We start from the raw sequence: 17,738 nt of genomic DNA, 5'->3' as shown, positions 1-17,738 counted from the left end.
AAAAGGGACGTATTTTTAGCCTTCTGGCAGCACAGACTTTCCATGATCCCATACTACAGAGCTGCAGGTGCTCCATCCGCTCCTCGCTGTAAGGCGAATACGTCAAAGGGAGAATATCTCCATTATACACCACAACATGAAGTGCTTTTTGAATTCCGGAAGAATCTGAGAGAAGATACTGCAGGCGTACAGAGGTACAATAGGATTCCACAACAATTCATGGGTGCCATATTACGTATAAACTCAATAGCTATAAATACAGCTATGATCAAAAGCCCAAACGCTGGTGATCACACACTATGTATCGTGACAGCTGCATGCCTGCGTTTCACACGCACGTGGTCATGTGCAGTGTGACTTTCTTTTCTTCAATTTCCCACTGTATAATAAGCGAGGTTTTGTATGAAATCGCCACCCATATGTAATGTATTGCATCTGTACAGCGTCTGCATATATTGCCTGTACAAATGAACAGGGCTCACGTTGTGTGGTGCACCAAGAAATAGCACATGCTGCGATCTATTTCTTGTTCGTATATACATGCAATACTGACATTGACTTTAATTCATTCCCTTCATTACGTAAACCGCCCATGGTCATGAGCCCTTAGTAGGTTAGCAATAAGGGACAGATGTTTTGCAATGACTACAGAGTACATTTGTAGTCTGTTACCATGGAAACCATTTGATTGTTTTTAAATGCGATATTAAAACAAACCTATCTGCAGGGAAATGTTCAAATCTGTAGCAGTAAGCTAGAAAGGTGTAGGTGCTGAATGGAAAAATATTTTGTCTTGTGAGAAAAGACCATATAAGTCATTCAATTCACTTTTAATTTCTGCTAATTCTGGGCTTAGGAGCAATCTTGCAAAACGATTGATAGCTTTCCCTATATAAGGTGCTTACATGACCATAAGCGCAAAAGACAGAAAAAGAAAATCGCAGAGTTTTAACTGTGTATGGAACTATGTAGTGTCGCGTATGCCTACGCATGTAAAGCAACAATATGAATACGGAGCAGCAACCAGGGAGATTCTTTATGCAGCAAACTTTATTGTGCCCAGAGCATGATAGACAACGTTTCAACTACGTTCAACAGTGGTCTTTGTCACTATGATCAGGACCGGATCAGGAGCGTGCATATTTTATCCTGTGCAAGATTCCTCCCTTCTACGATTGAAGCTACGGTGTGTGCTGATGTCAATATCCATATTGGAACTGCCTACGCATGTAAAGCATATTTCATGCATGCTGTCCTGCACGCACTTTTTTCTCTCTAAATTTCCTTCTCCTGTCTTAGCGTAAAAAACATTGCGTATCTGCACGATATGCAGTACAGTAGAACATGCTGGATTTTTAAGCACGCAACATACACAACTATACGCACGTTTGAGTGGAACAATGAAAAGCAATGTAATTTCATTGATGCCATTTACCGCCCATTATGCGCATGTAATACAAATATGTTTATGTGAGCCTGGCCTAAGCGTGCGGAGAGATAGCGGTCAATCACCGTGCAGTAGTTTGCTTAAAGGGGTTGTCCCGCGCCGAAACGGGTTCCCCCCCCCCGTTCGGCGCGAGACAACCCCGATGCAGGGACTTAAAAAAAAAACACCGCACAGCGCTTACCCGAAACCCCGCGCTCCGGTGACTTCTTACTTACCGGTTGAAGATGGCCGCCGGGATCTTCTCCCTCGGTGGACCGCAGGGCTTCTGTGCGGTCCATTGCCGATTCCAGCCTCCTGATTGGCTGGAATCGGCACGTGACGGGGCGGAGCTACACGGAGCCGGCATCCTGCACGAGCGGCCCCATTGAGAAACGAAGAAGACCCGGACTGCGCAAGCGCGTCTAATTTGGCCATTAGACGCCGAAAATTAGGCGGGCTCCATGGAAACGAGGACGCTAGCAACGGAGCAGGTAAGTGAAAAACTTCTTATAACTTCTGTATGGCTCATAATTAATGCACAATGTACATTACAAAGTGCATTAATATGGCCATACAGAAGTGTATAGACCCACTTGCTGCCGCGGGACAACCCCTTTAAAGCAGAAAACAAACTACTAGTTCTACTGTGCAGTAGATTATGACAAATGCCCCTCTATATGTGAAGACTCCAGACGCCGCTGCTGTCATATGTTCAGCCAGTAAGGCTAAGACAATTTCATTTTGCAATTAGACTACATCATTATTCCCCTCAGATGGCTGCTTCTAGGGGTGTTTGGGCTTCCTCTTTGATTGGTGCTAATGAAATCATGAACATTATTAGCAGAGATTAATTAAATGGAATGAGCATGCACTATGATTTCCATAAATGTGCATGCTTTTAATCCATTTACTGCCTAAGCTTGCCATTGCATAATAAGCCATGATAGCCATATTAGTCAGAAAGGTCTCTGCTGTGTACACAGTGAAACAGTACAAAGGATTAATATCAAACAGTGGTGACAGTTCTAGAACTCTGACTGGAGCATAGAAATACATCTGGGGATTAGGCAAAACACAAATACATCTGATCAGCCCTTCAATGTAAATGACAACTAGTAGAGCATTTCCTCCTAAAATAGAGCAAAACTGCAAGTACAAATTTAGTTCTTCTGTCAGATTGTTAGAAAGTCTATCAAAGAGAATGCCACTTCTGTCATACTGACCTCACTGACGGCAGCATCCAATAGTGACAGACATGCTGCTTTCAGCCAGTCACTTATGCCGAATATGAAGGATTTTGGTTAAATATACATCTAATTTGCTGCAGTACCCTGCAAGCCACTCATGCTTAGGAGTCTGATGTATTCAAGAGCTATGAGCGAAACCTGCCGATGATTGACAGCTTTCTCCCTATTACTCTACATAGAGAGAAAGCTGGCAATCAATGGCTAATGGGTGGAGAGAATCTACAGCTCACAAAAACATGAGACTCCAACTAAGCTTGTAGCGCACTGCAATTACATGGAAGTTAGCAAAAAAAAAAAAGCTAAATTTCACAACTAAAATTGCTGTAAACTGCATGCCTGTCACTACTGGATGCTGCCGTCTTTCCTCATTGTAACACAATAGAGACTTTCGGGCTGCTCTCACATACGCGTTCAGAAAGCGCTGCACAAAACCACAGCGTTTTACTGGGATTTCGTGCTGCGTTTTTGAATGCATATTACAGTGTTTGACTTTTTTTTTTTTAACACACCCCATCACTGTGAAGGATGAGGAGATGCGGTAAAACGCGCAAAAGTAAAGCAGACAACGGTCGAAAATTGCGGCGCTAGAAACGACATGTTCAAACGCAGGTTTATAATGCCCCATTGAAATCAATGTTGACAAAATTGTAAGATATTCACTTGATTAAAAAGTTGGAGAACAGATTGAAGTGACACAGCCACTAATTTTACAACATAAATGGGGTCATTTTCTGTTCAGGACAACCTCAAAGAGCGATAATTTTAACTACGGTTTCTCACACCATTTTCAAACACACAGTGTGCTAAGGCTAACTTCACACGGGTGAGTGCGATATGGACCTGTGAATCCTGCTCCCATATCACATTCCCCATACATATGAATTCCTTGAGGATGCGAGTTTTTATGTAAAAATGGCCTCGCATTACTTTGCTGTCAGTCGCAGCAGGAGGGTCGCCGACTTTCTCCCCTTGTTTTCAATGGGAGACCTTGCATCGTTTTTCTTGCCCGTGTAAAGTCAACCTAAGGCTGGCTGCACGCGGCCGTGACTGTCTCCGGCGCGGAATTCCATGGCGGAGCCTGTCACGGCGCCCCCCACCCCCCAGAGAACCCAATACTTACCTCCGCGAGCATGCGCCACAGTGTCATGTGACGCGCCGGCTGCGTCATATGACACGCCCACAGCGTCACATGACACGGCTGGCGGGGAAACGGTATCACGCTATCTTCCGCTGTGCTACAGTGGAAGATAGCGTGACGGACGGGCTTCCATTGACTGCAATGGAAGCCGTCCGCGCGTACACCCGTGGCAAATGGAGCATGCCGTGGGTGAGGACGGGTGATTTCACGGTGCGGAATTCTGCGATGGAATACCACACCGTGAGCATTGAGCCATTAGGTTCAATAGAACCTAATAGCTGCGGGCAACGCGGCGGAAATCCGTCCGTGGGAAGGAGCCCTAAGGAATGCTTTAAATTTAACTTCACTGAAGACCACCACAGCATACAATTCAAGCATGCAAATTTAACCAAAACTGTGTTAAATATGCAGTGTCGTTTCATCAAACTATGCCCAAACAAATAGTACAAGCAAACACAAACTTTGTATAACATACTATAAGAGAAAATTGCCCCTTTCTTAACGTATGAGCCACTTCTGCTGCATCCACCTCAAGCACAGAATAGTCACTCTGAAATGCTGCCAATACATCTCCATACAGATCAGCACAGATGGATCAGGTTATATACAGACCATATAGTCAAAGGATAAAAGACGACGAAGCAGCTGCAGACTTGGGCAAAAATACAAAGACATAGCATCCAGTGTTTTATTTCAGCCCAGTGCTGGAGATACAGCTACACTGCTCAGTACTGCTGTATAATGTTCTTCATGTTGCTGCTCCTCAGGGTGTGCTTAAGAGAGCTAGAAATACGGGATCTTCTCTTCTCTGTGTGTGCTAAATTTCAAAGACATCATAGCAGATAGGTGTAGACTGGTAGGTGTAGACTACCAGCTCAGAAAACTGACAATAAGGCCAGATTACTAGGATGGTGAGATTTTGTATCCGTAAACTGCGTGGTCAGGCCAAGACATATCCATACTACGGGCACATGAACGCACTGTTAATCTGCTCATGTGAAACTGGCCGTAGAGAAAGCGCCTGCAGAGGGGAAAACTGGTGAGAAAGGTACACACGCGAGAGCATATGTGAAGTCACCTTAAATAACAGCTATACTTTAAGCTGAAAGAAAAGGAAACCAAAATCAAATTGTGATTTGTTTATTTCCTCACAAATTAAGTTTATGGATCCTAGAAATGCCTCAAGGGTGTAGATAATTGTATTTGAACAGTATTACACAGTATAGATGCAAAAATTATACAGTTCTACTATAGATACACCTAATGTCGTTTAGGCTAGATCCAGGATTATTTGCATAGGTTCCCTTTATGGTTATAACTGATTGCATGCATACCCATATCACCTGCAACTGATAGCTAAAAGGTACAATAGATCTTTTGAGTGGTTCAGACCAGTTGGACTAGCCTTCACTCCCCATGCACATCAATGATTCTTTGGTTCCCATGACACTGCAGGTTTAGAGGTTGTCCTTCCTTGGACCACTTCTGGTGGTACTAACCACTGTATACCGGGAACAACCCACAAGAACTGCTTTAGTCTAGTCATTCTAATTTGGCCCTGCTTAAAGTTGCTTAGATCCTTGTCAGTCATCCCTGCTTCCAACACATCAACTACAAAAACTTACTATTCACTTGCGAATATATACCACCCACTGTCACCGTATCGAGATAATCAAGTTATCAACTTCATCTGTCAGTGTTTTTACTGTTATTACTGATATCTATATATACACCCCTTTACATATATCTTGGGTTTGTAACAGCATGGGTTTGTAACAAACAAGTCATGCCAGACAAATCCAATTTCCTTCTATGACAGGATGTGAGGAATTGGGCTAAGGAGCAGCACATGTGAAAAAGACTTGGGTATACTAATAGACCATAGACTGAACATGAGTCAACAATGTGATGCAGCAGCCAAAAAGCAAACACAATTCTGGGATGTGTAAAGAGACGCATGGAGTCTAGATCACGTGAGGTAATTACCCTCCTCTATTCCAGATGAGGTCAGAGTACTGTGTCCAGTTCTGGGCACCCCACTTTAAAAAAGACAGACAAACTGGAGCACGTTCAGAGAAGAGTTACCAAGATGGTGAGAGTTCAGCAAATCACATCCTATGAGGAACGGTTAAAGGATCTGGGAATGTTTAGCTTGCAAAAAAGAAGGCTCTCTACAAACATCTGAAGGGCTGTTACGGTGCAGAGGGATCAGCCTTATTCACATTTGCACATGGAAAGACCAGAATCAATGGGATAAAACTGAAAGGGAGGAGACACAAATTAGATATTAGAAAAAAAAAAAAGACTTTCTGACAGTGAGAGTGATCAATGAGTGGAACAGGTTGCCACGGGAGGTGGCGAGTTAACCTTCAATGGAAGTATTCACACAAAGGCTGGACAAGTATCTGTCTGTGATGATTTAGTGAATGCTACACTGAGCAGGGGGTTGGACCCGATGACCCTGGAGGTCCCTTCTAACTCTACCATTCTATGATTTCTATGATCAATTTATTTTAGTGTAGCGAAATTCTCTATGAAAATTGAACATTGCTATGTAGCCTACAGTAACAAATCCGTAACAGCATCCACACAAATGAATCGGCAAGTGCAACAAGCCTACTTCGTGCCCCCATACTAAAACACATTTACCTCCTCCATGGCCCTGTAAGGAGGTCTACTTCTTGAAAAAAAGAATGTATCATAATAAAATGACAACCCATATAAAAATTAAATATTCTACTTTCACACACTGGGGGCACATTGTTTTCTGAAGCTCATGTCAGTTTTGCTGTTGAGACTGGGAGAGGATGAGCAGAGTCATTCTCATTAGAGGCAGGGTATCTAGTGACAGCTCTACTTTACTGCTAAAAATCCAGATAAGGTAAGGTAGCAACAATATAGAAAAACACAGGTTAAGCTAAGTCTCCATTAGGTTTTCAATATATCCTTATTGTGCACTGTAGGAAAACTTACAAGGAACACTAAGCCTTTCCCTAGGGCTATATTTGCCATATGGCAGCCAGAAGAAGGCCTTTCCGGTATTCGTGTATCTTGACACCACCAGGATTTTCTGGTGGAGTCAAGTTTGACGGGGGAGGGGGGGGGGGGGGGGGGAGATACGCCCCCTGTCTGTGATTAGGTGGACAGGTCCTGGTAGCCCAGTAGCACACAGCACAAAGTGTTTTAAATGGAAGCTTGGGCGGTGGCTATATTGGCCGATCTGCCAGTGCAACACCACCACTCCTCGCCGCCAATGCCGCACAACGAGCCACCCACCTTTGTGTTTAACCGTAGAGCGGGGTCGGCAGCAGGGAGGGCAGACTGGACTAAGGCGATGGCGGACGACAAGCGCGGCAACCAGTAAACACATGAAACGGGATAAATTTGTGCCGGCAGCATGGGGGGGTGGGGGGATGGACAGCTAGGTACTTGCTGTCAGATTGCTGGAGCTCAGCGGCAGCTGCTGGAAGAACAAAAAGAAAGGTAGAAGGACCTTTAGCTCTTGACCCAATCAGAAGCTAGGGGTGTTACTCATCCAAGCCCTGTCAAACTCCTAGCTTCCAGTGGCATCAAGATACACCAATACCGTTTTTTCCTTTTGGGCTCCTGCACACTTGCGTTTTTCTTGCACTTTTTTTCACGCTATTGTCAATGGGGCTTTCTAATGTTAAAGACACATTGCACAAATATTGCAATTTACCAAGTTGCGATGTATTTTTAACTTTAGAAAGTCCCATTGACAAACACGTGAAAAACAACACCCAAGAAAAACGCAAGTGTGCAGGAGCCCTGAAGACAGTATTTTCTCTGACATTTTTGACACTTCATTGCAGCTGCCATAGAGTCTTCCTCCAATGACTTAGACCTCAGAAAGAAAAAAAAAGAAAAATGGTTGCCAAATATAGAAAAATAAAACACCAGCTTACACATACTTAGAGGTCACGAACAACTTTTGTTTGTATTTTTGGATATAAAGATTTGCCCAACTGGTTTTCATTAAAAAATTGTAACCGTTTCCTTGCTATGCTTGTAGTAGCTTCTAATATACTGTAAGCTGGAGGACCAAGATCCTTCTAATATCGGTCAGTCAGGCAGACTGCCGGTCCGTTCAGCACTGAATGTAATGACTGAGGATGCTGAAGATGATGTGAAAGATAGTTTATGCTACAGCCGGGTGAAGGAGGAAATGATTACTTTATTGCCCAAAAAGAGGTTGGTCAGCCTGCACACATCGCAAAGTTAGCTGCCTGTGGCTGGAAGGAAAGGCTGACAGTGATGTCTGATCATACAGCATGCAGCGCAGAGTGACAGGGGAAGCTCTCTATAGTCAATCTGTAGGGTCCAGACATCGCACTGTCAGCCTTCCCTTCCTGGCCACACACAGCTGACAGTGTGAGGTCTGCAGGCTTTATTCCATGGGCAATAAAGTAACCATTCATTTCTACCTTCACCGGGTGGTAGGTAACATGAACTGCCATCTTATTCGGGGTTCCTACTAAATAAACCGCATCTGACATCTCCTCCAGCCTTTGTAGTCAGTGTTGAACAGACTGCCATGCTGCCTGACAGATTTTAGAAGAAGCTTGGTCCTCAAACTTACGGCATGTTAGAAAATACTGTAAGCGCAGCAAGAAAACGGTTTAATTTTGTTTTCATTAAAAATCTTCGAGAAAGGTTTTAGATCCATTCAAAAACTACACTGACTTATAGAAAATATACCCAAAAGAAGGCATCCACAGACTTTACATCTAATTATTGAAGTCTTATGTACTGCCATTTCAATGAGCCATCTCTTGCAGCATTTGTGAAGTTAGGCAGAAAGGATCACAGATGTATCAGCTCCAGGACAATGACAGGAATCCATTACTAGGTCACTGAATCTTAGACATGTGTCAGAATAAATCTTACAAAATACAAAATGACCAACCTCTGAATTAAAGGAACTCTCCTCCATCCTTCCCATCTCCATTTCCAGTGGATTCTTCAGAGTCTGCAGAAAAAGAGCAGCCTTCCTCTTGCGTTCTGCTTGCAGTTGTTTCTCTTTTGATTCCTTGGCTGCCTGTGCCAGCTTCTCCCGAGCAGCTGCTGCCAGTCTATCCTCTAGCTTTTGCTTTGCTGAAAGAACACACACATCTTAGAATAGCATTTTGTTCCAGCTCTATAGAAAGTGTAACAACTATTCTTTTACTTCACAACTTCAAGCTAATTTCTTTAATGTTCTTATTATACCACTGATGTACAGTCACAAGAAAAAGTAATTGAACCCTTTGATGTCTGCACTGATTACTTCAGGTGTTTTAATTCTTATTTATAGCTATAGCGACATCTGGCTTGATTTTCCAGTCGGTCTTTAAGAATGCTTTTATAGTGTATCCCAGCTTCATGCATCTCTAGAACACATCTTATGAAAGTGGTTTGCATAGAGGTATGTTTCATACTAACTTTCTTGAGAAGAACAGATTTGTCAGTAAACACACTGTCTTTATTTAATGGGTAAAACACTGTTGAAACACTTTCTAACTTAGGCCTCCTGTCCACAGGCGTTGCGGTATCCCGCTGCGGAGATCCATCAGGGGATGCCGCCGCCCAGGAGCAGGCAGACGGATCTCCGCTGTCAGCCTATCTAACAGATAGGCTGACCGCAGAGAATCATGGTAAATTTGCAGCATGCTGCGAATTGCCACCTGTGAGCAGACAGGGATGGGAAGTGCTCTCCATAGCAACGCTATGGAGAGCTTTCACTGCATTCCCCGCGGTTGGATTATTGCCATGGGGGACGCAATTCAAGCCAGCTCGTGGACAGGCAGCCCTACTGTATTAAATCAAAACACTTTTTGCAAGAACAGCAGTATGTTTTTTTTTTGTTTTTTTTTTAGCGATCAGACCTTATTTTATTAGTAAATTAATGCAGGATTCTAAGTTATTCCAAAGGGTTCACTTACTTTCTAAATTTACTGGTGTTCTGTGTATATAGCCTCTATGCAGATTTGTGTGTCTCAGTGGATACAAACTGCAAATAAACCCTGTGTGGTCTGATACTATAGTCATAAGTCAGGTGTGGTCTGATGCTATATTCAGGTACTTGCCAACATTAACAATGCATTTAAGTGAATACCAAATGTGTCCAGACACCTCAAAGAGCTGTTGGTAAAGTGCCTCAGCTGAATGCTACTTCTACTATGCCCCCCACCACCTAATACACACTTAACTGAGTGGGCACACTGTCTGCTGGGAGAAGGAATAGGCTGTGGACAAGCTGCTATGGTGGCAACTTCTCTCCAATCCAACAGGCCCTAGAATTCTTTTCCACCATATCAGGAGAGAGTCAGGAAACCGGGGTGCACATTAGGCAAAGACAACGGACATAGCCGACCATTGAATGTGTATGGCTTAATTAAGACAACAAAGAACAGTGACAGAAGCTCTTTACTGACAAGGACTATCTCCAGGATAACCACTTTCAAAAGGTGGTAATTGGGGCTACCAGATGAGAACCTCAAGATGCTCTCCTGGCAAATAGCCGATTTTGTTGGGGGATATTGTGGCCAGCAATCTGGTGCAATTTTCTAGTAAATTTCCAAAAAAAACTTAAAAAATAAAAAAATAATCAGATACACGGATATTGCTTCTAAATATTGACAGTTTTTATACATTAGAGAAGCTTGAACCAGATTGGTCCCTTTTAGGATCACAGACTCAGACATGCACACAAGGAAACCATTTTTCTGTGGCACAGAGATTGGGATCTGAGGAATATAATAAATAATAATCTTTATTTGTATAGCGCCAACTTATTCCGCAGCGTGTGTGTGTGTGTGTGTGTGTGTGTGTGTGTGTGTGTGTGTGTGTGTGTGTGTGTGTGTATGTATATATATATATCTACCACATACATATATGGTACCGTATTACAATGCGAGTTATGTGAGGGTATATTTGCTGCAGTTAGTAGGACACATGGGCTCATTTGCCTTTATTAAACATTTTAATTATATATATGTACATATATGCATATAATTTATTGCAAAGACATGGGAGGCATAAATATTAAACTAATCAAACTAAAAGCCAGACAGTTTACATCCAAGCTACGTGAGAGAAATGTAACAATGCATATATTTGGCTGCGGATTTGAGAGAACGCCACATCTGCATACAAATAAGCCTTCCAAAAACATCTGGGACAACAAGTCCTGACATGCTACATGGTAATTTAAGTTTGAGATTCAAGTGTCACCACTTCTCAATCAGGATGCACAATCTGATTGGGCTTGTAAAGACAAGGAAGGAAAAATGTAATACTGTACGCTAGCATGCAATTCGGGAAAAGATCATTAGAGGTTTTCTCTATAGAAATTCATACAATCTTCCTGACATGTTAGAATATTAGGAAAAACACTTGAAATTGGAATAAATGATTCTCTTTCCTTGAGAGATGCTGAAATGACCAGGAATTAAGAGACTAGTGCTGCTCTTTGCGATCGGGCCGGCCATCAAGTCAGCCCGATGTTTTCCATAATTGGATCGGGTCATCCTGGCCTGATTTTTTAGCACAGAATAAATAAAATTACCAAAAAAAATTAAAATAAAAAAAGCCAGTGAATGTGTGCTAATGAATGTGGCTCAGTCGTTAGTACTAGTGCTGGGGTCCTTGGCTAAAATCCCATTAAGGGTAACACTTTAGTGACCAAGCCTGTTTGCGCCCTAATGACTATGCCAAATTTTGGAAATCTGACATGTGTCATTTTAACATGGAATAACTCCGTAAAGGTTTTGCATATCCAAATGATTCGGACATTGTTTGTTCGCCACATATTGTACTTCATATAGGCGGTAAAAATAGACCGATAGAATTTGTATATATTTATTATTAGCTGCAAAATTGGGAAAACTGAAAAAAATCGTTGTTTTCACATTTTCAACTGCATCTCAAATATGTGCAAACATAATATAGAAATTTTTGATAAGAGCTATATATTTCCATCTGCTTACTTTATTCTGGGCGCACATTGGAAAAACGGTGTTTTTTTTTTAACCATTTAGGAGACGTACAAATTTAACATTAATTATTAACATTTTGAGGAACACTTTATTTTCCAGCATGACGCCAAGATTGCAACGGCTCATAGGTGTCAGAATTATAGATACCCCCACAAATAACCCCATTTTAAAAAGTACACCCCTTAATGTATTCAATGAGGGGTGTCAGGAGTATTTTGACCCCACAGTTTTTTTTCAGGAATTAATTCAATTTAGAGGAGAAAAAGTAAAATTTCATATTTTTGCACACGGGCTGAAATTCAGTGGCAAGATTGCGCACATAATTTCCACCCGTTGCACTTTGCCATAGGATTGCACTGCTTTATACAATCCTATGCTGACAGCCGTGATTTGACCGCGTGATAACTTGCGCGGTAAACAAATTGCGGCGTGTCGTATTTCTGTGCGAGCCTTGCAGAGGCCCGCATAGAAAAGTCACCACTGACGCGCCGACACATGACAGAGTAGAGAGAAGACCCCGGAAGAGGTGAGCCGTGGGGTCACCGCAGGGGCACGGGCCGTATCCCGCTGCAAAAATTCTCGCAGCGGGATCCATCCTGTCCGTCTGCATTCACCCTTAGGAGGAGAAAAAATAAAATGTCATATTTTTGCAAATATGTCATTTTAAAGACAGGATTTTTTTCCAATAATTTACATGAAAATGAGGATTTGCACACAAAAATGCATACCCCAAATTGTCCTGTGTTCAGAAACATACCCAGTGTAGCCCTAATATGTCTGTATGCACAACAGAGACAAAACCGAAAGGAGCAGCTGGTGGTCTTCAGAACAAAAATTTAGCTTGAAGGCGTTTTAGGCCCCATTGCCCACTTGTCGGGGGACATCGCTCATGGTTTGGATCCGTGACGGGAGGTGAAACTAGCTTTTTTTAAAACTTGTACATGATCGCCGTTATCCATTGGATAACGGTGATCACGTGACCAATAACCACGTACTGCGGCCCCCGTGAAATCTCCAGGCTACATTTAGTAGCCAGGTTCGGGGAGATTTTAAATTAACCTGGCAATCTACGGCTTTTACACACGGCTATGATCCATGAGGAGAGATTAAACAAATTTTTTATTTACACACTTTTTTTCTTCAACTTTTACATGATCGCTGTTATCCATTGAGATAGCAGCGATCATGTGACCGCGAACCGCATACAGCTGCTCCCGGTAACAGCTCCCTGCTCTATGCTACTTATACTAGCCGAGAGCAGGGAGTTTTTAAATTTCCCTTGCCTCCCGGCCCTCTGGGCGTGATCTAATGTCGTTTGGCACGCATGCACAGACACCGGCGTCAGCTCCTGCAGGACCAGAACACTGGGGGGACATCGGAGGACGGGGGAGGAGGTGGCGAGTATCCTCAGCTCCCCTTATGGATCGGATCCGTAAGGGGAGCCGAAACTAACTTTTATTTACTTTGTATTGACCTTAATGCAATCAGCAGTATCTGGTGGATACTAGCGATCGCATGACCAGGATGTTGGCTAGATCCGGTAACAGACAGCATTGAGGGTTTTAATCCCCAGAGAAAGCATGTTTTTACATCCTTGGGTTGATTAAAGCCCAGCAGGCCAGAACGTAAAAACAGTATGGGGTGGTCACTAAGGGGTTAACCTCTCCATAAACTTTGAAAAACTCCATCCAGATGTTGCCCTTGGACAGATTTAAACATAAAACTCTAGCACTGCAAGGCAGCAGTGCTAACTGAGCCGCCATGCTTGGTCTTCCTTCTCTAAAGGAGAAGAGAGAAATACAAAGAACATACAGCGACTATGCAGATGATGTCTTTAGACAGATTTGAACGTAGGAACCCAACACTGCAAGCCAACAGTGCTAATGACTAAGCCATCATACTAGTTCTATCTTCTCCCTCCTCTTCCAGTGAAGGAGAAGAAGAAAAGGGAGGAGGAGTAGGAGGGGAGAAATAACCAGAATAAAATCCTTTTTGCCTGCTGAAGCAGCAGGAGGAAGATGATGGTGGCTCAGTAGCTAGCACAGTTCCCTCGTAGCACTGGGGTTCTAGGTATACAGCTCATATCTACATCTGCACAGAATGTTTATGATCGCTTTTCCTCTCCATCCTCTTTCAAGAAAGAAGTGTGGTGGCTCAGTTTGTACTGCTGAAGTTATACGTTCAAATCTGTACAAGAGCAATATCTGCATGGGGTTTTATGTTCCCTTTGGGTTTATTTTTGTTGTTGCTCTACTCCTCTGCAACAGAAGAGACGAGTGTGGTGGCACCGCTATCTTGCAGTGATGGATATTTAAGTCCAAACGTGTCCAAGGGCAACATCTGGATGGAGTTTTTTCAAAGTCCATGCAGCAGTTATCCTTGATTAGATTTGAACCTAAGACCCCAACCCTGAAAGGTAACAGTGTTTTTAACTGAGCCACATAAAAGAGCATGCATGCTTTAATGAAGCCGACTTTTACTCCTACTGATTTTAATGGGAGTCGGACTCAGCTGTCCTGATTCACGATTTTTTGAAAAATCAGCTCAGGCATTCTGACCCAGTTTTTTCAATAACTGCTCAACGTGGGTTTTAAATGAGTATGGGCTACTAAACACCACTGTGCTAATAGTAACCAGAGTCCAGGTTATTTTTCACTATGATGTGGGGGTTTGGGGAAAGGAGCCCGATAAGTGGAGAAAGACATTTTTTACAATGTTTCTTATAATCACTTTTACCATTTATTTATGGTAATTAAGTAGAGATACAATTTAAAGAGTATATGACCACGGCATCTTACCGCGGTTTCACGTGGCTTTTTCAAACTCATCTTACGGCGTTTAATTAATGCACTCCAACATGGAGAAGGGTGATGAGGCGTGTTAAAAGGCGCTAAAAAAATAGAGCAGACCGCGCTTGAAATTTACGGCGTTAGATTGGCAAGGACCCATTGAAATTAATGGCGGAGTTGTACTTCGGTTAGCACTGCTTTTGGGACGCAGCGCTATTTGCGGTAAAAAGTGGCGAGTGTGAGAGCGGCCCAATAGAGCAAAATGAAACCTCCCCTGATGTGTTTATATTTATGTCTAAAAAGAATTCCTAATCGCCTGTACAATAAATGCCAGGCTTAGTAAGCTCTCTCCACTGTTCTACATCAGTAGTTCTATGCCTGTGGAATATAAATGTCTATCCATTAGAACTTATTTGTTGCAATGGGCTCTATATATAGAGCTGAAGGAGGGCATTGGGAGGTTATGAACTACTGACATTTGTGTAGTATGCGGTGACCAGCGTCAAGTATTACTTCTGGGTATATTGTGCATGCCGAACTGGAATGTTGTGTGCATTCCCAGCAACATCGGTTCTATAACCTAGACTCACCATCCTGATGATGCGGTCACTGCATTAAGGACCGCGGAAACGCGTAGATGGTGTTAGCCAGCCTAAGATAGCCTTATTGTTGTGCTTGACATGCCACAGATGTCCACATCATTGTATATTGGGCTATCTATGCTTAAATGGTGATAGTGAATGCAGCAGTTACTGACAAAGAGGGTTCATTATATATCTTATTGAACCCTCTTCAGTTTAGCTGCTCGTAGCTGCTGGTGATTATAAAATCTCACAAACAGCGGCATTCATCTCTAGTGAAGCAGTGATCAGCTGTTTTTATTAGCTGCACTCAGCAGTGTTCAGTCCATGTGACAGGGTCTTATGAGTGAATGACCCTGGTCTAAGACTCTCCGCTGTGTCTGTCCCTAATGGGAATGTGGTAAAATAAAAGGAACGTTTGGTGCTGTAATATGTCCTTGCACCATTTAACTCCTAGTTACAGACCACTCAGCGCTGCAGTCTATTTGCCAGCTTTTATATAAACTAGATAAACACGCTAAATGACGTCAGTCAAGCGAGTCACTATATAGATGAAATTAGTGACCGTGTTTACTATAGCTGGTTATCGCATCAGGGTATAATCCACCATAATAGGGGATATACCACATAGTATATACCTGATTGATGCTATATTTCCTGGGCATTAATATATGCCTCAATACTCTGCCAGACGGGGGTTACATTTATTATTCTGGCCTTTACCCATTTATCGGCTCCAACGTATAAATACAAAAAATATAACCTACATTGTGCTTTGTTAGCCCTTGTGGCCATTTATACACGTGGAGCTGTACACAACCATAATATATATCTCGACCCATGCACCAACAATATAGATTGGGTCATTGTGGTTGTGGCGTTAGAACTTAGCGCATCATCTGGTATATACTTATATGGACTTACTACTGTTAGAATATCTACTTGTCCAGTAGGAGTGTAACTGGAATAAGAGTCCACGCCTTTTATACATTTTTATTTTTATCTTTACCTAATAAAAGTTATATTTTAGTGATTCCCTCGGTAATAGGCTTGTTGACACACAGGGTTTTCCTTTCTGTCACGGTGACAAAAACTGCAGTTTGGGCAGAATGAACCAAGTAACAGGTTTTATTTAAATTCATCACCGCTTTCTTGCAATGAACCTGTGTAATATAGAGGGTTTCAAGAACAGGATGTTCATATGTCTTAACAAGGTAGGAGACAAACATTTTAACAATATATAAAAAGTAGAGTGGCTAAAACGTAGCATACAGTAGTTATCGCCCCTAGAGATGTGCAATACAAGTTTATAAAGCTTTATGCGTTGTAAGAACAACATTGTATGACAAAACACAACATCTGCCTTTCTCCCCCAAAAAATGAAAAAATAAGGGTATATATACCTTGCTTAGCTTCTAGTTCCTCTGGAGTCAACTGTGGCCTCTTCTCCTCCACTGCAGTGTTCCCAACATTAACTAATTGGCTACTGTTAGAACAGCTACTGGCCTTGCTTTGCTGCCCATTTTTGCTTTCTCCACACTCTTCCTCCTCCTCACTGTCATCATCTAATTTTACTCTGTTTTTTTCAAGGGGTAAAAGGTCGGTTTCCTTCACCTTTATTGCAAAGCTTATTGGAGCAAAGGAAACTAAAAAGGCAAGGAAAAAAAATAAACACAGTTTAAATGAGATATCACTAACAAAAACACATTTCACAACATACAGAAAGGAAAAGTAACAGAATATAATAAAAAACAAAAAAAGGATCTCTGTTTATATCCAATCTCACCATTGGTAGAAGTTTACAGATAGAAGTACAACTACTACAAGATCAAGGCTCCATACTGCAAATAAAATAGTCACAAAAGCAAGAAGAATTTTGGCACCTAAATGTTCACACTTAGCAGCTAAAAGCGATTTTTGTCATCACTATAGCACATAACACAACACAACATTATGGTTGCCATCATCATGTGTCATTTATTGATCTCAACATATAACAGTATGCAGAGATTTCCTGTGCTCCCTCTAGTGATGGCAACAGGTAGAGCACAGCACATTTTCTGTAAAATGCATCAGTCAGTCAATTAGCCCAGTGGACTGATTGACCTTCATACTCTAAATGTTGTGGTTTGGTGCAAATGTTTACGCCGCATGTAATAATGTTGAGTCTTAATTTGATGACGAAAAAATTATTGGGCTCCTAGAGGTTTAGACTTTCACTTTGAACCTTGCAGACTTTTTTTGGGGGGGAGGGATGTCGAAGAAGGTTAATTGTATGATTTCAGGAAGAAAGCGTGCAGGGCTAGGAAAGCGTGCAGGGCTAGGAAAGCGTGCAGGGCTAGGAAAGCGTGCAGGGCTAGGAAAGCGTGCAGGGCTAGGAAAGCGTGCAGGGCTAGGAAAGCGTGCAGGGCTAGGAAAGCGTGCAGGGCTAGGAAAGCGTGCAGGGCTAGGAAAGCGTGCAGGGCTAGGAAAGCGTGCAGGGCTAGGAAAGCGTGCAGGGCTAGGAAAGCGTGCAGGGCTAGGAAAGCGTGCAGGGCTAGGAAAGCGTGCAGGGCTAGGA

At 42.5% G+C, this 17,738-nt stretch overlaps 1 protein-coding gene across 3 annotated transcripts in view; it reads right to left on the bottom strand.

Annotated features, from left to right (window-relative positions):
• Window positions 1-17,738, bottom strand: part of SFSWAP (splicing factor SWAP) — a 120,929-nt gene that overhangs the window by 33,119 nt on the left and 70,072 nt on the right. For all 3 annotated transcript variants that reach the window (XM_066603419.1, XM_066603421.1, XM_066603420.1), the window contains 2 exons: window positions 16,582-16,824; window positions 8,739-8,926 (listed from right to left, as the gene is read on the bottom strand). In XM_066603419.1, the coding sequence (XP_066459516.1) occupies window positions 8,739-8,926; window positions 16,582-16,824 (431 nt within the window). The remainder of the gene's footprint in view (window positions 1-8,738; window positions 8,927-16,581; window positions 16,825-17,738) is intronic.

Source organism: Eleutherodactylus coqui, chromosome 5 (genome assembly GCF_035609145.1).
Source record: "Eleutherodactylus coqui strain aEleCoq1 chromosome 5, aEleCoq1.hap1, whole genome shotgun sequence".
Classification (NCBI taxonomy): Eukaryota; Metazoa; Chordata; class Amphibia; order Anura; family Eleutherodactylidae; genus Eleutherodactylus; species Eleutherodactylus coqui.
Note: the sequence above shows the minus strand (reverse complement) of the source record. Positions and strands in the feature narration are given on the sequence as shown.